Here is a 23,080-nt window from a genome sequence, read left to right as displayed (position 1 = left end):
TATTTCACATAGCTTTACTAGATTGTGGAATGTTTTTGTTCCCTAAATAATGCTGGTATTGTTGCTGGAAGCTTTGCTTCGGGATCGTTAACCTACTCTTCTGCAATGGACAGTATCATGTGGACACTGTATAACATTTTTATTGTCTTGGAAGTTTTTGTAATGCCATTTATATGAGATCGTTCCTAACTTCAAGGTCTGTTTGATACTTTTAATCATGGAATTGATTTTCAAAGCAATACAGGCTAGACAAGCTGGCGATGACTTTGTTGAATCATCCATTCTTGACGCGGTACAGAGGGTTGACAGTGCAATTAACTCCACACGAAGACATTTGTTTTCACAGTAAGAATTTATTTTATTTTGATTGCAAAATTGTTTTCACTTCAGTTCTACTTGGTTTTTATAATCTCCATAAATCACAGCAGGCATAGTGCATAAAGTGCCAAAGTAGGTGTTTTCTTCAGTTTTGTGTTATCACCCTCTGGGCTAGCCACCGTTGCCAGCTCAGCCTCAAAGAGAATGAAACTTATTCCACATAGGATCCAAATGGCAGAAATTTACATCACAGATCTGCTCTGTGTGGCCCCACAATAGGGCTCGGGCAGTGGGCTCTGTTAGGTCCTCAACCACCCACCACTATCAGACCCAGTGCTCCTGCCAGTTCCGGAGTTGACACTGATGGTCAGGTTGAACACATCTGGTCGTGAACCGACAGCTTACAGGTGGAAGTTTTGTTTCGGATAATGTAATATTTTGGTTTGTTTTCATTTGAGTCACCAGTATCTTTAGAATGGTGAAGCCTTCCAGTTCTACAAAGTCCCCGTCAGTCCTAATGGAAGTACATGGGGCGCTTTGCATCCCCCGAACGTATTAAAGAAAACAGAACTGTTGTCTTCAAAGTCAAAGCCTATACCCGGTCTTTGTAGTTGTTGGTCAAGAAGGAATATGTTATAATGCCATAATCCAGTACAGCTCTCTTCCCTGCATACTTAGAAACAGCATGGCGTCCTGATCATGGACTTGTGTTCTAGAGCCATCCACCCTACTTATAGTCTATTGTGATTCCTCACTTTATCGCTTTCTATCTGGGCAACCTTGGGCAAGTGACTGAGCGTCTTAGTACCTCAACCTTCTTGCCTGGAAAATGGGGCTAACGATGAGATCTGCTTCATGGACATACTTGTTAGGAAGATTGAGTAAGTTAGTACAGATAAATTGTTTCAATAGTGTCTGTCACATAGAAAGGCTTAATTAAAGTGAGCTATTAATATGATCACTATTGTTCTGTGATCTAAAGTTAATTATGATTTCAGACACAGAGTACCAGATGTGCCTTAGCTGACCAAAATCTCTCAAACAGTCTCGCATTCTCAGTGGCTAATATTCTTTCAACATACTTCAGTTCTTCAATGTGTACAAACCACTACTGTGTGCTCGTCAGTAGGCTTGGTACTTGGAATATAAAGATGAATAAGGCATTATCTCATCCCTAACACAGTCTTTCTGTGGTGGAGGACACAATATGTCAGCAATTTAAGTACATCTCGTTGCATACGTAAGAGTTGTATGTGACGATACAGAAGTAATTGAGAAGGTGGTAGTTCGTTGGGATTACTAGGGAGACTTTGTGGGGAGAGTGATGCCTGAGCAGGATTTTAAAGGTGGATGGGAATTTCCAGGCAGTTACATATGAGGAAAGAGAAGACAGTGCCACGACCCAGAAACTGGGTGCACTGCACACTATTTCAGAGGGTTCACTAGGACCTATGTGTGGACCCCACAAGTTTATTTTTCACCATAGGTGTTGCCTTTTATACAAAACTGCTCTTTAAAGCATTGATTCATTAAAAATGTATCTTTTGAGTTCAGCACTGCCACTGCCACTTGGGACTCACTAATGAAATAGGAAAAGAACTCTCAGATCCCCTGTGAAGCTTATCGTGAAGCTTTCCTTCTTCTTGATTGTTCGGGAAATGTATTCTTCAATGCACAGTACACGTGAGATTCATGGATTCTGCAGGCTTGCCTTGTGAACAGTGCTGTCTTTTGTCACTTGCAGAAAGCCTCGCACCCCTGCTGATCTGCTGGCTCAGTTTCGTTATCCGCATGACCCGTTTACTGTGGAGACAGCCAGAGCTGGGGAGATTTTTGAGCACACGCTTCTGCTGATCCAGGAACACGTGAAGCAGGGGCTCACCGTTGATCTGGAAGGCAGAGGTCAGCTTCTGGAGGCATTCCGTTCTCAGCCTCCTGTCCGTAGCGAAACTGATCGTGCCTCAGCTTTTCTCCTCCAAAACACCATGTGATTCAGAAATTAATTTACCGCTTTTACCAAATGGATGCAGACGTTTCTCGTAAGAACTGTAATTCAAAAGAAGTATGATCACGATGTATCCAAACCTGTCAAGGTCTACCAGCTGTATATGTCTAGTATATCTAGGAGAACCATTTTAGGTGCACTTACTTTTTGAATCCAAAAGATACTACTCCTTCCTATAGTAAAGGCTTTACTCCCAGGGTAATGTGCCTCTACTTATCATGGGAATCACCTCAGTGATTCAGCGAATTTATCTGAATTCCTTCCTCTGTCTATAGCTTACGTATCCCTTCCAATCTTTTTTTTTTCTCTTTTGCTATACTGAAATTCTCATGTTTTTTTTTTCCCCAAAGCAGACATTTATTTAGTAAATGTCAAATGAGACTGATATAGAAATCTTTCATATTTTCTACATCTTTCTCTTTAAAATTAAATGAATGTGATTCTTTGCTATACACTGTGTGCTCTGTGAGCACAACAGCAACTTCTAGAGGTTTGCACTTTCTTTATTCCCCTTCAGAAAATAAACCAAGATACAGTGCACAGGGCCGTTTCTGTGCCTGACCCACGCCTTAGTGCCCTATACAATTTTTCCAAAGCTCTATTTAATAGCCCCTAGTGGTCCGTTATGTCTCGGGTTTCATAGCTTCCTTAAGAGAAATATCCAAGTGAAATTTCCATAGAGTCCATATTAGCACTTGAATCAAATTTCTGTCTGCTTAATTTTGAGTCTTACTAGCATGAGTTAGCCAAGGTCAGGTCTGCGAAAGCCCAGTTCTACATTCCTAAGTTTCAGGTCAGGACAATGGGTCTTTGATTTCTCTTCTCACACATATCTATTAGAAGAAGCAATTTTCAAGAATAACTTAGTCTAAATACATAACTAGAAAATAAGCAATCAATATCTACAGATTTAGCTTTGCTAAAATACGCATCCACTGTGCATGATGCTTATTTTGCCAAACCGAGTATATATTCTCATTTAAAATATGAAAGAGCGTTAGCAAAATTTTCCCAAGAAAAAAACCCACTATGTTGTCCTACCTCTGTCTTATTATTTGTGAAGTTAAAGGCCGTTTTTTCCCTCCAGGATCAGTTTGCCCTGAAAGTGAACCCAGGATCCAAGTCTTTATATACAGGAAGATTATTGTACATTTCCAAGATTAAGGTATCTGAGGGCCCAACCCGAGACCATCTTATCCAGAGGAAAGACAAGTGGTCCTGGTATCATGAGCCAGTTTCTGATGATTCATTAGGGATAATAACTCTTAGCAAACAGGACTTAGTGAACAGTCTTTGCAGATTTAGGATTATGCTGCAGTTTTTTAAGCTCTGTTAAAAGAGGGGCTCCGGAACACCTCCGGGTTGTGTGGGACCTTCCCTGGGGAGTGGCAGTTTGTAATAGTTTGGAAGTTACTGCTTCACCCCTGCATGTCAGATATCATTCGGGTTAATCTTCACACCATCCCCACGAACACATCTTAGACCCTGTCTTCCAGGAGCACAAAACCTGAAAGAAAGGATTCTGAACTGGAGGAAAAAAAGTTACAATCTTGTGATAACAAATCTTTACCAACATTGTATTGGTAAAGACGCAGAACTAGGAGTTTGAGGAGAACTGGAACGTGTCTCTCCTTTCTTGTTCATTCTAGCAGTTAGTCATTGCTCCTAAGAGAGGCATCACTAAGCATCCCCCACCCCCATTAAAAGTTTTTTAATGTTTATTTATTTTTGAGAGAATGACAGAGCGCACAGGCGGGGGAGGGACACACAGAGAGAGGTGACACAGAACCTGAAGAAGGCTCCAGGCTCTGAGCTGTCAGTACAGAGCCTGGTGTGGGGCTTGAACCCACGAACTGTGAGATCATGACCTGAGCCCAAGTCGGATGCTTAACCCACGGAGCCACCCAGGCGTCCCCCTCGCCCCCCCCCCCCCCCCCCCCCGCTTTTATTAGAACTTGGAACTTTCGGTTTTGTTCTAATGAAATCCTGCTGGATGTAGGAAAGACGTGTGCCCCCCCCCCTCCCCGGAGTGGCCCGTCCCCACGGCTCCTGGGTCCGAGGTCCCTCCCCTCCCTCCGCCCCAGGGACCGCCGTCCTCACTCCCTCCCTCGCTGCTCTGCATTTCAGAATTCCGCTACAACGACCTGGTGTCCCCGCGCTACCTCAGCCTCCTCGCCAACCTGTCGGGCTGCACCGCGCACAGGCAGGTGCCCGACTGCTCGGACCTGTGCTTCCACCAGAAGTACCGAGCCGCGGACGGCACGTGCAACAACCTGCAGCACCCCGCGTGGGGCGCGTCCCGGACGGCCTTCGAGCGCATCCTGAAGCCTGCCTACGACAACGGCTTCAACCTGCCGCGCGGCGCGGGCCGCCAGCCCCTCCCGTCGCCCAGGCTGGTGTCCACGGAGCTGGCGGCCACGGCCACGGTCACCCCGGACGACCGGTACACGCACATGCTCATGCAGTGGGGCCAGTTTCTGGACCACGACCTGGGCCACACGGTGCCCGCGCTGAGCACGGCGCGCTTCTCGGACGGGCGGCCGTGCAGCGCGGTGTGCACGAACGACCCCCCCTGCTTCCCCATCCAGCTGCCCGACGGCGACCCCCGCCGCGCCCAGGCGGCCTGCCTGTTCTTCGCGCGCTCCAGCCCCGTGTGCGGCAGCGGCGCGACGTCGCCGGCGGCGAGCTCGGTGTACGCGCGCGAGCAGGCCAACCAGCTCACCTCCTACCTCGACGGCTCCAACGTGTACGGGAGCTCGGAGCGGGAGTCCCGGGCGCTCCGGGACCTGGCCGCGCCGCGGGGGCTCCTGAGGACCGGCCCGCCGTGGGCCCCCTCGGGAAAGCACCTGCTGCCCTTCGCGCCGGGCCCGCCCACCGAATGCGGCGGGCCCGGGCGGGCGGGCCGCAGCCCCTGCTTCCTGGCCGGGGACCACCGGGCCAACGAGCAGCCGGCGCTCACGGCCATGCACACGCTGTGGCTCCGGGAGCACAACAGGCTGGCCTCGGAGCTGCGCGCCCTGAACCCCCACTGGGACGGAGACACCCTGTACCACGAGGCCAGGAAGATCGTGGGCGCCGAGCTGCAGCACATCACCTACAGCCACTGGCTGCCCAAGATCCTGGGGGAGCCGGGCATGAGGCTGCTGCGGGGGTACCGGGGCTACGACCCCAGTGTGAACGCGGGCATCCTGAACTCCTTCGCCACCGCGGCCTTCAGGTTCGGCCACACGTTAATCAACCCGGTCCTGCAGCGGCTGAACGGCAGCTTCGGGGAGATCCCCGAAGGCCACCTGCCACTGCACAAGGCCTTCTTTGCGCCGTCCAGGATAATCGAGGAGGGCGGGATAGACCCCCTCCTTCGGGGGCTGTTTGGCACGGCGGCCAAACTGCGGGTGCCGTCCCAGCTGCTGAGCCTGGAGCTGACCGAGAAGCTCTTCTCCAGCGCCCGCTCCGTGGCCTTGGATCTGGCGGCCACCAACATCCAGAGGGGGCGGGACCACGGCATCCCCCCCTACGCCGACTTCCGGGTGTTCTGCAACTTGAGCTCGGCGGAGAGGTTCGAGGACCTTCGGAACGAGATTAAAGACGCAGGGATTCGGCAAAAACTGAAAAAGTAAGTGTGCAAATGCTGCCTGGACGTAGACGTTTCTCGGGAGCGGAGCGGGAGAAGCGTTAAAGGAGAGCTTTGCGCGGACGGCTTTGGCTGCCTGGGGATGTGATTGCGGTCGTTGCTAGCGCGGGAGGACTCAAGCATTAAAGGAGGGGTTGCTAGACACTAAGCAGGAGCCGCCTTTGTGGCTCAGTACTGCTGCCTCTTTGCTAAGTACTTGTGAGTAAGTCTCAACTACGAGACGAGGGGCTGGCGCGCCTGGCGCACGCATGCTCCCTGGTAACCCAATAAAGGCCTTTTCACTGATGTGATAAGGTCACAAGTTCTGATGTAAAGCCTCGGAAAAGGCCATCCGTCACACGGGCTTTCTTAGGCAGGGCAAAGTAGTGAAATGAAAACAAAAGTTAGTTTTTGCCGAAAGGACAAACAATTCTAAATTTATCGTCAGAACGCAAGTCGAAGCTCATTCACCGTATCGTTAATGTCTTTCAGTAAAGTATTAGTATTATGTTCTCTTCTTTTCGTATTTTTTTAATTACTTTTTAATGTTTATTGTATGTTTGAGAGAGAGAGAGCATGAGCGGGGGAGGAGCAGAGAGAGAGAGAGAGAGAGAGAGAGAGAGAGAGAGAGACAGAATCGGAAGCAGGCTCTGTGATAGGGTCACCTCCCTAAGGAGGAAAAAAATCGTCAAGGCAACCTGGCTCTATGTGCACCTGAGAACATCCCTCATGACCTTGTAACATGAGACCACTCAGACCGCATGTTTGTGTGTTACCATATATGGGAGACAAAGAAGTGGAAAATATACTAAAAACTACCCCCTGGACTGTTTGGGGGCTCAGTTCTTAGGGTATGAACGCAACTGAGCAGTACCAGCAGGAGTAAAGTTGCTTCCTGGAAAGAAAAGCCTCAGCGTCAGGACTCTGTGCGAGAATCCTGCTACAGCTCCAGACTGCGAGCTGTCAGCACAGAGCCCGACTGGGGGCTTGACTCCGGGCTCCACTCGGGGCTCGAACTCGTATGTGAGATCATGAACTGTGAGATCGTGACCAGAGGTGAAGTCAGCACTTAACCCACTGAGCCACCCAGGTGCCCCAATATTACGTTCTTTTTATGTGAGATTCAGATTAACTTTTACCAGTAGAGTACGTTTCCAGGAAACAACTCTACCTGTTCCTTATGCTCCCCACCATTCATCCCCTAAAACAATGAAAAAAGAAAAAAAATGTTTCATTAAGAAGTTTTGTCTATAGTAGGCTAAACATAGGCTTACGTGTTTATTAATAGCTTATGGTGTATTAATGGGACATCTTTCAGAGAAGCTTAAAATTGCAAATTATGGAGCTAATTGTCAATATTAGGACTTTTTTGGTAACACCAAAGATGTGAATGTGTTTATGCCACTAGAATCTGTTTCATAGTGATGTAGAATGTTAAACTGTGAAAATGATAATACATGCAGAACAAATCAGAGCATCCTGCAGGTTGAATTTGCAGAACATCGACTTTGGACTCAGGGAGACCTCGTTTAAATCATTATTCCACCCCCTATTAGTGCTGAGAGCTTGTGAAAAGTATTTAAACAGTTTAAATATCTATGTATGAGAAAGCACTGCGTCCTCAGAGTTGTGCAAAGATGAAATTGTATAGAATGTATCAAATACCTACAGTTCTGGTGCCTCGTGGGCAATCAGTAAGCGTTAGCTGTGGCTACATTTATTATGGCAGGATCATTTCAGTTGTCAGCATCATTATTAGCTCGCACATCTGCTGTGATCCCGCCCTGTGCTAGGCACTGAGACCCGAGATGAAGGAAATAGCGTCCGTGCTCTGGAGAGGCTGACAGCCTGCTGGGAAGGCAGGGAGCTGGCTGTAATCGGTGTGGAAAGGGCTGTCATAGAGATGGGAATTGAATGTTATGGGAGCACAGAGCTGAGAAATGGAAGGTACGTGTGAGATACACAGCAAGCTACTGATAAAAGATGCCATTTGATCTGCTCCTGGAATTTTCTGCGTGTGATAAGTTGAATGACGTGGGAAGAGCGGGCAGCATCCCAGGGAGAGGGAAGAAGCAGGAACGTGTGGGGCTGTGTGGCAGGAGGCTGGGAGTAGGAAGGTGACCGGGGGTAGCTTTTAAAGGGCCCTGTGTGCCACGCGAGGGAGTTTGATCTTCCTCCTGTGTTTATTTACTTTTTATTATTTTTTTAACGTTTATTTATTTTTGAGGCAGAGAGAGACAGAGCATGAACGGGGGAGGGTCAGAGAGAGGGAGACACAGAATCGGAAACAGGCTCCAGGCTCTGAGCCGTCAGCACAGAGCCCGACGCGGGGCTCGAACTGACGGACCGCGAGATCATGACCTGAGTTGAAGTCGGCCGCTTAACCGACTGACCCACCCAGGCGCCCCTTTCCTCCTGTGTTTAAAGCAGGAGAGTGACTGAGGAGAGACTTCTCTGTGAAATGCTGACCTGCACCAGATCCCTGGGGAGGAGGAGAGGCTCCAGCAAGGAATTCCATGGTTTCTGGAACAATCCAGGTGGAGCGGGAAGGCAGCATAGGAAGGCAGCATAGATAGGCTCCTGATGGTATATGCAACACTATCGGTATTCTAAACGTTTCCTGTGAAGACACTGTCTGCATAGAATAAACCTGGGGGCAAGGCTTGCTTTGCAATTCATTGGAGTCCCACTTCTCAATATGCAGCTTACTTGCAAATTCACCACCAATTATAGAGTAGCCGAAATGTGTCCTTTGACAATGTTCTCATCACAGGGGCGCCTGGGTGGCTGAGTCAGTTAAGTGTCCCACTTTGGCTCTGGTCACGATCTCACAGCTGGTGGGTTGGAGCCCCGCGGGCTCTGTGCTGATAGCTCTGAGCCTGGAGCCTGTTTCCGACTCTGTGTCTCCCTCTCTCTCTCTCTCTCTCTCTGCCCCTTCCCCATTCGCGCTCTGTCTCTCTGTCTCTTAAAAAACTAAAAAAAAAAAAAAAAAAAAAAAGTGTTCTCATTACAACGTCCTCCTGAATCCTAAAGCCCTCAGGCTGCTGGTCATTGACGGAAGTGACATTAGGCCGGATCATAGATACCAGCCCCCTGCTGCAGGACACGGCCTCCCAGTGGCCAGTGCAAGGCAGGACTGGCCTCTGAGCTGGACAGTGGTCCATACACTGCACACTGTTCACACGACTGCCTGGCTTTCTGTGTGCTCCTTTATTTTATTTTATTTTATTTTATTTTATTTTATTTTATTTTATTTTATTTTATTGTTTTTTTTTTTTTTTTCTGTGTGCTCCTTTAATGCATTTGGGACCTTAACACTGAGTCTTCTGAAAACTGAACAAGGAGTCCTTATCCTGGCTTTGGGGGATACTGGAACCATGGGAACTTTTGTGCAACCTGGTGCAAGTTCTTAGCCCGAGGGGTGCAGGACTGACCAGGGTGGGTGGGTGCGGGAGGCCAGGAGGCACAGCAATGCTACGTTCCCCTTAGGCTGCCACGGGTCTGACTCTGCCCTGGCTCTGGCCGGACATCCTTTGTGAATTTGGAAAGAGCAGCCATGGACTCATTCAGCCATGAGCACAAAACAGGTACCTTGGAGTCGTGTTGACCGTCTCCGTCTGCAAGTCTGTAGATTTCTGTTTGTCAGGGGCTGATGTCACTGGCTCTAACTAGGCCGATTTACACAGTTCTCTCTGTACCTTCTGTTACTTGTTACTTGTTTTCCTTTTCACGTTAATTTGCAAGCGTGGCTTTAAGTTTGTTTCTAAACCTCTCCAGGCAAATGTGGAAGCAAGGAGAGTGCATCCTTAGGTCAACGAAATAAAGGCTGTCCCGGAACATTAAAAACTTCATAGTTCAGGTAATCAAGACAGATTAAGAATCGGCTAAAGCAGAGAGTCATAAAAATAAGGCCTAGGCTCGTCTTAGGTATTTCAGCTTCACACATTTGAGCGCACATTAAGTCCTGTAACTTGTGCTTTGGGGCAGGAGGGGGGCGGGGAGGTGAGGGGCAGAGTCTGAATTCCGGTTTTGTTATTGCTGCTGTGACACAGATCTGCTGATCAGGATTCTCAGTCACCGGGTTTGGGCATAAGCTCATGCCCAGGCTGAATCTTTTGTGGGTACGGGTTGGTTCCGAAAGGGGAATAGGAATGTTCCACGGAAGCGATGGTATGAATGCAGATTCCTTGTTTACATTTCCCCCTACAGTTTATAGTCACGTAAGGCGCAACTAATTGGCATTGGGGTTTGACTCTCCTTTTGACGATCCTTCCCCAAACCCTGAGTTTCGTTTTCACAGGACTGAGTACTCTCCTCTTTTACACAAAGGTTTCATTATTTTATGTAACACATAATTAAATTACATAATCCAAATCACAAGTATGGCTGTGATAAGTTTGTAATCTCCACTGATTCCCAGCTGACAGCTCACGAGGCTGTAGCTGCAGCTCGGGCAGGAGTCGCCAACCCCAGGGCCGTCTGTCCCCATCCATGTGGGCAGGACAGCAGGTCGGCCAGGAGTCCCCAACCCCAGGGCCGTCCGCCCCCATCCACGTGGGCAGGACAGCAGGTCGGCCAGGAGTCCCCAACCCCAGGGCCGTCCGCCCCCATCCACGTGGGCAGGACAGCAGGTCGGCCAGGAGTCCCCAACCCCAGGGCCGTCCCCCCCCATCCACGTGGGCAGGACAGCAGCTCGGGCAGGAGTCCCCAACCCCAGGGCCGTCCATCCCCATCCACGTGGGCAGGAATGGGGAGCGCAGGCTCCACACCCAGCATGGACCCTGAAGCAAGACTTGATCTCATGACGGTGAGATCATGACCCGAGCCAAAATCGAGAACCAGACGCTTAACTGACGGAGCCACCCAGGAACCCCCACTTAATAGTTTTAATCGACATACAACATCTTCATATTCCAGAATATATCCCCCCCCCATCTTTAAGGGTCATCAGGTCTACAAAGCTAACGATTTTCTTCACTTGTGTTAATGTTGAAGGCTTGTGACAGTTCACCACCTGGAAGTAAAATCTGATTTTCCTTGTTGCTTGTACCTTCACGTTGGATCCTTTAGGTAGCTTTTAAAAAGCCGGAACAACATTGGAAATCCATGCTATAACTTTCTCTGAAACGACCACGAACAGCACGTGATCTGTCACAGGAAAGCCGCACTGGGACAGGGTTTTCGTCACCTTTCGGTTCATTTCAGTCGGAATGGGGAGGCGCTTTGGATTCTCCTCGAGGAGCTCAGGGTCGGGGGAATCACAACCCACATAACCCTCTCCTGTGACACGTGGAACAGGGGCAGCTAGCAAATCGGTAAGAATTTCTTCACGAAGGTGGTGTCAAAACCCAGCCCCCCATGCTGTTTCCCACGGTGGCTCGTCAGTTTACATTCCCACCAGCAGTGCACCGCGGTTCCTCTTTCTCCGCATCCTCGCCAACATCTGCCATTGCCTGAGTTGTAAATGTTAGCCATTCTGACAGGTGTGAGGTGATACCTCACCGTGCTTTGGATTCGTATTTCGTATTTGGACGAGTGACGTTGAGCATACAGAGAAACAAACAAAACATTATTAGTTTTTTTACTTGAACCTTGAAATTTTTTCCCCTATTTTTTAAAGTTTAAATCCAAGTTAGTTAACATATACTATAATGATGATTCGAGGAAAGAATTTAGTGATTCGTCAGTTACATACGACGCCCAGTGCCCATCCCAACACGTTCCGTCCTTAATGCCCGTCACCGTGTAGCCCATTCCCCCCACCCAACACTCCTCCAGCAACCCTCAGTTTGTTCTCTGTATTTAAGTCTCTTATGGTTTGTCTCCCTCTCTGTTTTTATCTTATTTTTGCTTCCCTTCCCTTGTGTTCATCTGATTTGTTTCTGAAAGTCCTCATATGAGTGAAGTCATATGATACTTGTCTTTCCCTGACTAATTGCGCTTAGCATAATACACTCTAGTTCCATCCACGTCGTTGCAAATGGCAAGATTTCATTCTTTTTGATTGCCGAGTAATACTCCATTTTGTGTGTGTGTGTGTGTGTGTGTGTGTGTGTGTGTGTGTGTATCACATCTTTATCCATTCATCCATCGATGGACATTTGGGCTCTCTTTGGGTTTTCCATATAGAGTATCGTGTCATCTGTGAAGAGTGAAAGTTTGACTTCCTCCTTGCTGAATTAGATACCTTTTATTTCTTTTTGTTGTCTGATTGCTAAGGCGAGGACTTCCAACACTATGTTGAATAACTGGTGAGTGGACATCCCTGTTGTGGCCTGACCTCAGTGGTAAAGCTCTCAGTTCCCCCCCTTCCTCCCTTGCCTCCCCTCTTCTTCTTTCCCTCCTTTCCCCTCCCTGCTTTCCCTTGTCTGCCCCTCCTTCCTTCTCTTCCTCCCTCCCTCTCCCTCTCTCTCTTCCCTCCTTCTTTCCTTCCTTCCTTCCTTCCTTCCTTCCTTCCTTCCTTCCTTCCTTCCCTCCCCCCTCCCTCCCTCCCTCCCCCCTCCCTTCCTCCCTCCCTCCTCCTTTCCTCCTTTCCTTGTCAAAATGTTTTAGTTTTCAAAGAGTTAGGGGCGCCTGGGTGGCACAGTAGGTTAAGCGTCCGACTTCAGCCAGGTCACGATCTCACGGTCCGTGAGTTCGAGCCCCGCGTCAGGCTCTGGGCTGATGGCTCAGAGCCTGGAGCCTGTTTCCGATTCTGTGTCTTCCTCTCTATCTGCCCCTCCCCCGTTCATGCTCTGTCTCTCTCTGTCCCAAAAATAAATAAACGTTGAAAAAAAAAATTCAAAGAGTTAAAAGACCATACAAAAATTACTCAAAAATGAATTACTTATTTTTTAACTTTTTAGAAGATCTTTTAATATCTTTTATTTATTTTGAGAGAGAGAGAAAGAGCATGAGTTGGAGGGGCAGAGAGAGAGAGAGAGAGAGAATCCCAAGCAGGCTCCACACTGTCAGTGCAGAGCCCAATGCAGGGCTTGAACTCACAAACCATGAGATCGTGACCTGAGCTGAAATCAAGAGTAGGACGGTTAGTCAACAGAGCTGACAAGGTGCCCTTATTTCTTTTTTTATGGGATTATTTTTACTCTTAAAAAAACACGCTCTTTCTCTGTATTCTCTATTTCTATTTTTCTCTCTATTCTTTGCAAAACATATAATAAGCAGAACGTGAGGATTAATCATCCATTGAGTGGCGAACATAAATTCTCAAACAGAGAGAGGCCATTTTGAAAGCTATTTTTGAATCCTCTTTTGAAAATATAACGTGTGTATTTTTTGTGGATGTGGTTACTTCTGTTCTTTAATAAGTGCGAGGTTTTTTGTCACCCATTCTCACGGGGATGTGCAGCTGCCTCAGCTTTTTTAAAGAATAGCTTATAATTTGCCAAGCAAGTAATTTATATTCAGTACCTACTCCTATCTTGTAGCTGCTTCACTGGATACTATTAAAAAAACAAAAGCACTTAGTTTCTCCTCTTTTCCACCCTGAGGTACCACAGGGTCAGACTGCAGTGACGGCTTCTCAGTAGCTTACGTCTGTCTCTGCCCCCCTGCCCCCACTCTGCTCAGGACTTGGCCCTCGTTCCCTCAAGACTCCTGGCTCTTGTGCTTCTAAATGTCTCAAACTTCCATACTCCTACCTGCCTTAAAGGACCTTTCGTCAACATCAGCCCTTTGACTTCATTGAATGGTTAGTATGTTAGCAAGTTCAGTTGCTGTGAAAACAGTGACTCTTAGCCACTTCATGCTAGACCACTTGGAAAATCTTCCAGAAGCTTCGAACCTTCTTTTGCAGAGAAACGCAGCAAAACTACACAACCCAGATTCTGCATGTATTATTAGAGGCCTCAGATTCTTAAAGCCGCCCATGGACGCTCTTCTCCCATGGATTTGGCACCCATATCCGTCCGGCACCCTCCTTTCCCCCTCGGGCCTACCACGCATGTGCAGTGGGGGCCCGCCCGCCTCGTCTCTTGAAATGGTTGCTCCCTTTAGCCAAAAGCAGCCCCAGACTGGAAACTCCCCTCTGTTCTTAGTCCTTGCTCAACTGTCCTTGTCTCCTGTCCCTATTGGAGGGAGTGACTTTGTTCTTTCAGTTACAGAAGGATACTCGACCGTTTAAATATAGCCAGGCCTCCAGAGGACCGGCATTTTCTCTCCACCTCTTATCGCTGCTCCTTTCTGTTCAGGATTTATTTTTCGTTCTCCCTCAGCTCCCTTATCTCCTGTTTTATACATATGGTGCACTGCAGATGGCTCTCTCTCAGCTCCCAAGGTCACATACAGGATTTCAGAGCACAGCCAGCCCAAGATTCCCGAGTATCGTATTTTCTCTAAACAATACTTTTAGAAGTACACCGTCTTACAATTATACCAACTCCTGTTGCTAGACCGTAAATGCCATTTTTAGAGCCTTTCCTCTCCTGGTCGCTTTCATTCCGTCACATTTCTGCCTTTCTAGGGAACGTATTAATTTAATGACGGGGTTCCAAGAGTCTGTCCTTCTTGGTTGCAGAGAAATTGTCTCATTTATCTCTGAGTCCCCAGAGCTGAGCACATGGCCTAGTGCAGTGCAGCACTTTGGGAGACACCGGGGAAGTGTGGCCGCCTGGCGAGGCTCCTTTTAGTTCCCTAAGGGCCCTGGGTTTGAAAATTAGTCTCAGTTTGAAGCCTCTGACTGGACAAAGTTTTCTTAGGTGTAAACCAAGTTTTTACACTTATCCATACCAATTTACTTTTCCATCAAATATTTAGTGGCCTCAATTAACTACGATGTATTCTAATTTTATACGTACAAAGGAGTGGAAAGGTACAGCACAGCAAGCCACATGTGTGTTCGATTCTTGCATTACCTTCACCCCAATTTCAAAAAATTAAAAACTCATTCAATCAACCTTGTAGCCCTGAAACAAGGAAAACACACGACTGAGCAAATAAAAAGTGACAAGAGGCCAATTAAAAATCAGGTTGTCAGTCAGTTATACCCAGAGGTCCCGTTCTTAGAAGGCACTCAAGACCGTTCATTTAGCAAAAACGGAATGCAAAATAATTAATTCAACACTTTAAAGCATGACATTTAATGACATTTAATTTAGCATCAGTTTGGTGGATGTTATCGTGATGAGTCTTAGTAATTGTGTTTTAGAAATGAATTTCTTTCAGAATCTGCCTTTATTCCTGCCTTTGAAAATTGAGGCTGTATTAGATTATTTTACCATGATAATCATTGAGGACATTTATACTATGTTATACTGTTATGCTATACATTATGGTAATATATACTAATATTATCCTGTAACTTAATTAGTCCTGGTTCTATACAAGATGAAATAATATTTCTACATACTTTATAGAACACTTTATCATGATCAAAATATGTGCTTCATTTTATTTTTAAATTCTATTTTGCCAAAAAATATATATCTGGATGCAATTTAGTATATTTTGCCTAAATCTCCCAATCTGACTAAACCAAAATTACATTTTTAATCATTATATGGCGACTGTAATATGCGGTGAAATGCACATTGTAAGTATACAGCGTGATGACTTTGAACAGTGTTCATACCTGTGTAATGATTACCCGGTAAAGACCAAGAACGTTTCCTCACCTCAGAAATTTACCTCTTGCTCTTTGCACTTAAGCTTCCCACCCAGGCCCTCCCCGGCCGCCCCCGATCAGGTCTCTATCACTGGTGGTTTCTGGGACTTCATGTAAAATGGAATTGTACCGTCTATACTCTTTTAGGCTTGGCCTGTTTTGCTCACCGTGCTTTTGAAAATTCACCCAGGTGTCAGCTGTGTCCATAGATGAGATATTTTGTTGTGAACGTGAGTGGTAGTATTTGTATGGATGTACCCATATTTGTTTATTCATTCACCTGAGGTGGCCATTAGGATGTTTCCAGTGTTTATTCTGAGTGATGCTGCCAGTGAAGACTCATAGGCAAGTCTTTGCGTGGACTTCCGTGTCCGTCTCTCTTGAACGGAAGTCTAACAGTGTACTTTCTGGATCACTTGGGAGCTCTGCTTGTCTCTTCTTCAGGTTGATATTTTCCACTGATTTTTCTTTCAAGTTCACGGGCTCTTCTGCCGTCCTCAACCCCCTTTTACAAACGTCACGTGAAATTTTCATTTCAGTTACACCGGTCCCCGAATTTACATGTCTTTACGGTTGCCAGTTCTCTGGTGACGTTTACCGAAATGATACCTCATTAAGAACGTATCTTATTTAATTTTGGAGTACGTCGGTGAGAACTCCTTTAATGTCCTTTCCTGATCAGTTCAACATCACAGCCGTACTTTTGGAGTTGAGTAGCATTGACTACTTCTTTTCTAATGTGCGGACCACATTTTTTGTTTTCTGTCTTGTAACTCTTCAATGCATATCAACTACTGGGATGCCACCTTGGACTTGGATAGGTTTTTGCTTTATGGTTTTTCTCACTGGAAATATGGAAAGCCCAGGGCGTTATCCACTGGGCCTCACTGACTTGAGCGGACCAGTCTCCAAGCTCTGTCTCCCATGCAGATGCTAGGCTTTAGGCTTTCTTGGAGTGTGTTTTATCCTTGTGAGGACAGAGCCGATCCGAAGACTTGGTGTTCTGTGCCTTGCCTGTCTGTCTGAGGTTACTAAGGTGTTACAGGGGTCTTCTGTTCTGATTCAACCCCCTGTGGTCGTTGCTGTCTCTAGGACTCAGGTATTCCCCCCACTCAAGGGCTGGCCCAGCCCCTCCCAAGCTCTGGCCCCCTCCGCTCTGTGTTTCAGCAGCTTCAGCTGCTCTGAATTCTGGTCAGGATCCCTCAGCACAGCACCACCTTGAATTCTAGCAACGTGCACGGCCTAGGGTAAGTTTTCCCCAGGCACAAAGCTGGGCCTTTGTGAGAGGTTTCCCTTTCCTCAAGTCTCTTAGGTTTATGCTGCCTATTGTCCAATGTCTGAAAACTATGCACTCATATTTTGAACTCTTTTATGGTTGTTTGTAATGGAAAGACTAGTCTCTTTCTGTGGTAGGGTCCCCTCCATAAGGAAAACAAAAACAGAAACAAAAAACCTCAAGGCCACCTGGCTATACACATACATGACAACATCCCTCATGACCTTAACATGAGACCACTTAATCAGACTGCATGTTTGTGTGTTACCATATATGGGAGACACAGAAGTAGAAAATATATATATATATATATATATATATATATATATATATATATATATAAAACTAAAGGGGCGCCTGGGTGGCACAGTCGGTTAAGCGTCCGACTTCAACCAGGTCACGATCTCGCGGTCCATGAGTTCGAGCCCCGCATCAGGCTCTGGGCTGATGGCTCGGAGCCTGGAGCCTGCTTCTGATTTTGTGTCTCCCTCTCTCTCTGCCCCTCCCCCATTCATGCTCTGTCTCTCTCTGTCCCAAAAATAAATAAACGTTAAAAAAAAAAACAAAAAAAAACTACAGGGGTGTAGTTCGGGGCTCAGTTCTTCAGTACAAATCCAACTGAGCCATGCCAGCACGAATAAAGTTGCTTCCTGGAAAGACAAGCCTCAGTGTCACAGCTCTCTGTGTCTGAGAATCCCACCACTTTTCCACTTACGACTCCACAGCCAGAAACAGAATCTTACATTCATTCTCACGCAGGTAGTTGTTTCCCCTACGATTCAGCCTTAGTGCAATTGTTTGCACAAAAGTTGTTACCTTCCTTAATTAAATCTGTATTTTAGGTTTCTCTCTACCTCCACCTGACTTTTTAGCACCATTCTCTCTGTGTTTTCCTCCGCTGCATTCCTGTTTTCTTACAGCATCAGAATTATGGCAGAGCACAAATTAGAACATGTCACCTCTGCTTAAAAACATCATGGGATTTCCTCTTTCCAATTAGGTTAAGAAACATACTGTACTTGGAGACAAGTCCCTTTAGACTCTGACACGAACCTACATTTCCAGCTCTGTTTCTTGTTTTGCAAGCCAAACCCCGGGCGTTCTGTGCGTTACCTGTTTCGCTGTTCACTTTTGCCCTTTCCCCCCAGAACGCCATGATCTTTCTGGCATTTATGTCTTTGCATAAGCTGTTCCTTCTGCCTGGAAAACCTTCCTCTCCTTCACCTCCTCGGTTAAGACCACCTCAGTCTTTCAGATTCAAATCAAAGTTTTTGAATATTGTTACCTCTGCAGAGCAGACTTTTCCTCCGTGGTCTGTAGGCACTTTGTTCTTACTTACAGAAAAATACTTCTCTTACTGTGACTGCTTATGTGCTCAACCTTTTCATTGAACGCTGAGCGTCCTGAAGGAAAATGCTGTATCTCCTTAAACTTTCTATCCTTCACATCTGGCAGCCTTCCTATCTAACAATGCCTGGTTCTTCGCAAATATTTGTTAGAGTACATATTTTTTTGTTGTTTTATTTTCCTTTTGGTTTCGAAGGATTTTAATTCTTCTTGCTTTAGATCACGGATTTGGGCTATGTAAATCTTTACAAATAAATTTAAATTGAAGTAAATTGTAATATGTCACATAAATAATTTTTACTATATCTTAACTTAAACAACTACAAAAAAAAAACCCTGTAAAAATTGCAGTGTAATTTGTGATGATAACATGAATAGAATATGAGCATTGGGAATTATTTGCAACTAATTTACCAGTTAAGGAATTAAATCTGAATTTTAAATAGGCAAGTTTATTTTCTCTTATTTTATCATGACTTCTGGCCATTAACAGTACCCAGTAGAGAATCGCTTTAAGGACAGTAGTAGTCTAACATGTTTGATCAACTTTTTATTTTTTAGCCCAAAGCCTAAATTAAATACTTTGGTTGAGTATCGGACCTGATGGGTGCATGTTCATACATGACCTGTCTGTGAAGATCGCCTTAGAATAGTTAGGGCAAAAACATTCATTAAAATACTAAAAAGTAAAATGTAACTAAGAATTTCCTTCCCAGCTGTCCAGTGGAAAAGTTACTTTTCAGAAGCTAAAAATATAATCAAGTCCCTGTTTTTCTCCTGTGAGCTAAAAATAGAAAATTGCTTTGCTACAAGCTCTTGAGAAGAAAAGGCTAATTTCGACTGACATATGCCTTGTTTACTTACTGTTTACTTCCCGATAAATGTTCACATGCATCCCGGCCTCTCAGGACTCAGTTACCACTGAGTTGTGTGGAAATACAGGTAGCTTGTGCTCTGCTAAGGAAGCTCTTTGGGAACAGTGGGGGTCTTCCCAGGTCCCCGTGTCACACTGTCCCAGAACACGCCTGCAGTGTGCGGCCAGTGGGGGCGTCTCAGCGCACAGCATCCGACTTGACGTGTGCAAAGGGAAAGAAAACTGCAATTTCGATCACAAATCAAACATAAATGAATGCTATATTCGGATTGCCCATCAAGTCTGTCCTTTTTTTCTCGGAACCGTGGGTGGTCTGTTGAAGCCGATGTCCCTGACTGCGGGCCTGTTTGTTGCCAATCTATAGAACACGGTTATTTCTCAGGCAAGTGGAGCTAAGATCCATTAGTGTCAGTACCTGTAGCAAGAGAGGCACATGCTACCCTAATGTGTTGTAATCTTATATAATCTTCCCTTAGAAAAGAAAGAAAGGAGCAGTGGGGGCGCTATGGAATTACATTGTGACAGTCCCATTATCCGGTGACATTATGCTAGTGATTTAGAGGGGGGCAGGCTAACTGCCCTGAAAGTCAATTGAAGTAAGTATGGGTCTCATTAGGCAATGATCTTTTTTTTTAAGTTTTCCAAAGCTATTTTTTTTCTCTGCTAAAAAAGAAAAAAGAAAGTGATAACATAGCCACGTGTTGCCTGTTTTCCGATATATCCTGTTCCGTTGTGGTGTTTCCTACTTTTCATGTCTGTTGAGTTATTCTATGACATCATTTTCTCCCCTTGGAAACCCAATTGTATCCTGTCTGTTAATCCTTCAATGTCCTCTCTTCTGTAATTTCACCTTTTATTTAAAAAAAATGTTAAACATTTATTTTTGAGAGAGAGAGAGAGAGAGCACAAGTGGGGGAGAGGCAGAGAGAGGGAGGCATAGGATCCGAAGCAGGCTACGCTCTGTGAGTGCCTAGCCCGATGGGGGGCTTGAACTCAGGAACCGTGAGATCATGACCTGAACCAAAATCAAGAGTCGGCCGCTTAACCGACTGAGCCACCCAGGCACCCCTTCACCTTTTATTTTTTAATTAAACGTAAGGTTTCTTTAAAATTTTTTCTGGTTCCTTCTTGTGTCCCATAATTTTCTTAACCCCCTTGTTTCTAATTTCTTTAATTTAATAAATCCTTTTTTTTTCTAAATTCTGTTATCAACGTCTTAGCTTTTCTGTTTGCATGAAGAGCATTGGTCCCCTCAGTATTAGATCAATTCCACAAACATTTGTTAGGTTACTCTTATTTATAAACCAGGATTGAGAAAGGGGAGGCAGCACAGAGGAATTAAATGGCATTGCCACATTTGACAATCTCTCAAGTGCGATTTTGAAGAATCTGTCAGGTGCCGTTTCAGTCATCGTGAGGACTCTTTTGTGCTTTGCCCAGCATCTGGAACTGCGTTTACAAAGTCAGGGGACCCAGAATTGCAGGGCTTAGCATGTATCCATACGCACATTTTATAAGCACATGTAGCCACGTGGACACATCACAGGCTCTTTCTAGGGCCCGAGGAGGGACCCCGGTGGTTCCAGCTCTGAAGAGTTATTTTCATTTGCCTCGTGGTAAGTCTGGCTCTGGGCCATTACTCAGTAACTAGACCTACCCACCACAGATACTTTTCCTTGTCCAAGCACGTATCTCTTAGGGTTGCTGAGTCTATGGCATCTTTGCAACGGGTGAGGCAGAGCATTGTGCCCGTTTGGGTCCGTCCCAATTTGTACCTGGGGCTCTTCCAAGGAGAACAGATAAGTGGTAATGAGAGAAAGGCCCAATCCCTTGGGGAGCCCCTGGGAAGGCCAAAGACTCCCAGGCGTATGTGACCCTAGGACTAGGGCCTGTACCCCTGGACGCATGAGACTGAAACGGCGCTATAAATGCTAAAACTTCAGAGTAAATGTGAATACTCCTCAATCCAGACTCCAACACAAGGTTTGGGAACCTATAGTTCACAGGCTGGCCACCTGTTCTTATAAATAGTTTTATTGTTACACAGCCATACCCATTCATTTGCACATTAAGTGTGATCAGTTTTCCATTATAGTGGCAGGGTTGAGTAGTTGCAATAAAGATTGTGTGGCCCGAAAAACCAAAAATATCTATTACCCGCTATTTAAGAACGAGGTTGCTGATGCCTGCTCTAGTAAAATACAAACACAATAGAAGAGTGATATTCTTTAATGAATTCTTCTAATTTATCTCAAGATTTGGGAATGAAACTGTTTATTTTAGGCTTATAATTTTCTCATATCAAAATAAGACACTCACATATCAAATTATCTCAAAATGGAAGTCAGGTCTTTCTTGTTAATCTTAAATTTTATGGATTTTATAAGGCAACCATTTAACACATGAGGTGCTGTTTTTGTTTAAATGGTTTATGTTTCAAAATGAACAGAATAGTTCAGGTGGAACTTTCCTATATATGCCATGAAGACTTACCCACTTTCTAGGTCATTATTTTGTGAACTAGTGTTAACTTGGCCAAGCACAAACAGTTGACAAGTGGAGAATTTATCTGATACTGAAGTCTAGGCTTTATCCACAGCCCAACTAGAGTAATATATAGCTCTGCATTGTTTCCTCTGATTGCTGTAACAAATTATCACAAACGTGGTGACTTAAAATGACATAAATTAATTATCTTAGAGTTCTAGAGATGAGAAGTCTGGAATATGTCTCATTGGGAAGAAATCATGGTGTCCCTTTCTGGGGGCTCCAGGAGAATCTATTTCCTTGCCTTCCTAGCTCTAGAGACTGCCTGCCTGCATAGCTTGGCTTGTCTACTGTCTTCAGAGCCAGCAATGGCGGTTGAGTTTCTCACATGACATCATTCTGACACTATTCTGTGGTCAACTCTCCCTGACCCATGCTTCGGGCTCTTATCTATTTTGAAGGACCCGTGTAATCACACCGGTAATCCACAGTCATCTGCCATCTCAACATTCTTAATTTACTCACATTTACGTTTCTTTTGCTGTGATAGTTAACATACTCCCAGTTTCCAGGGATCAGGACGTGCTCATCTTTGTAGGGGGAAGCGGAGGTGAGAGGTACATGGTCATGACACAAAACTTACCATTGCCAGTACTTTCTTTACTTTTTAAAAAATTGCCGGTGGTGGTGTTTCATACTGGCTTTAGAACAGAAGGAGAATGCGAGAAACATTTTAATCCAGCACATACAAATAAAGACTCTGATATCAGACCACAGGAGTTCTGGGCACTCTGGGACTCCTTCTCACTGTGTCGCTCTTTGTAACCTTTCCTAGTCTCCTATTTCTAGTTTCTAAAATGAGGAATGCCATGTTTAAATGAAGCTGCTTCAGGTTCCAGTTGCCAGTAGTGTTGATTCAGGAGAATTAGAGAAAAATATTCTGCAAGTAAAGCTGGAAAGAATGTGTCTCCATGGGAGTGAGTCTTTCCTTTTCTGTTCATGGTAGCATGACATACACGTGAAAGGTACACTTCAGATTGGAAGTGAAACGGATTGACTCTATATTATGCAAAAATCTTAACAGGTCGTGTGTAACTCGAAAGTTTTTTTCTCACAACATACATACCAAAGTGGAGTCGGGATGATCTCATTTGTGTAATCTCTAGTCTTGGTGTTAAAATTATTGAGGAGCTTTGGTATTCATGTCCATGACTATCAAGCAATTTCTCCAAACTTCACAATACAAAACACACTGTTGTCACTGTTGAAAATCTGTGCTTTGTGCCATTTAATTAGGGCAGCTGGTTGCCTCACTGAACAGATAAAAAGCCCAGGAGACCTTGAATGTACATCTTCACTTGTTGGCTGCAATTGCAGAAGGCAGTTGATGTGGTTTCCTGCTTTAGTGGATGAGAAAAGCAATAATAACTTTTATCATGCAGAATTCGTAGAATACACGGAAAGTATTTTTAAGTGCTTGATAAGTTAAAGGAAAGAAGTGCGTGAATTAATATTCGTACTTACCTGAGAGTATTAGAGAAGCTGTAGGACCCAGGTGATGT

The 23,080-nt window shown here is 45.5% G+C and overlaps 1 protein-coding gene and 1 long non-coding RNA gene across 15 annotated transcripts in view; one reads left to right on the top strand and one right to left on the bottom strand.

The window, feature by feature from the left end:
* PXDNL (peroxidasin like) overlaps positions 1 to 23,080 on the top strand; it is a 454,660-nt gene that overhangs the window by 357,371 nt on the left and 74,209 nt on the right. For all 13 annotated transcript variants that reach the window (XM_023248448.2, XM_045049994.1, XM_045049993.1 and 10 more), the window contains 3 exons: positions 237 to 345; positions 2,063 to 2,220; positions 4,451 to 5,936. In XM_023248448.2, coding sequence (XP_023104216.2) covers positions 237 to 345; positions 2,063 to 2,220; positions 4,451 to 5,936 — 1,753 coding nt within the window. The remainder of the gene's footprint in view (positions 1 to 236; positions 346 to 2,062; positions 2,221 to 4,450; positions 5,937 to 23,080) is intronic.
* Positions 334 to 19,707, bottom strand: LOC123383171. 2 transcript variants are annotated; one of them, XR_006592624.1, is made up of 2 exons: positions 19,022 to 19,707; positions 334 to 2,364 (listed from the first exon to the last, which is right to left on the bottom strand). It is a non-coding gene; the product is annotated as an uncharacterized LOC123383171 (long non-coding RNA). The 2 variants fall into 2 exon arrangements; XR_006592625.1 differs by lacking the exon at positions 19,022 to 19,707 and adding an exon at positions 3,365 to 4,100.

This window comes from Felis catus, chromosome F2 (assembly GCF_018350175.1).
Source record: "Felis catus isolate Fca126 chromosome F2, F.catus_Fca126_mat1.0, whole genome shotgun sequence".
NCBI classification, from domain to species: domain Eukaryota; kingdom Metazoa; phylum Chordata; class Mammalia; order Carnivora; family Felidae; genus Felis; species Felis catus.
The sequence above is the reverse complement of the archived record's forward strand: the minus strand, read 5'-3'. Positions and strand labels throughout refer to the sequence as shown.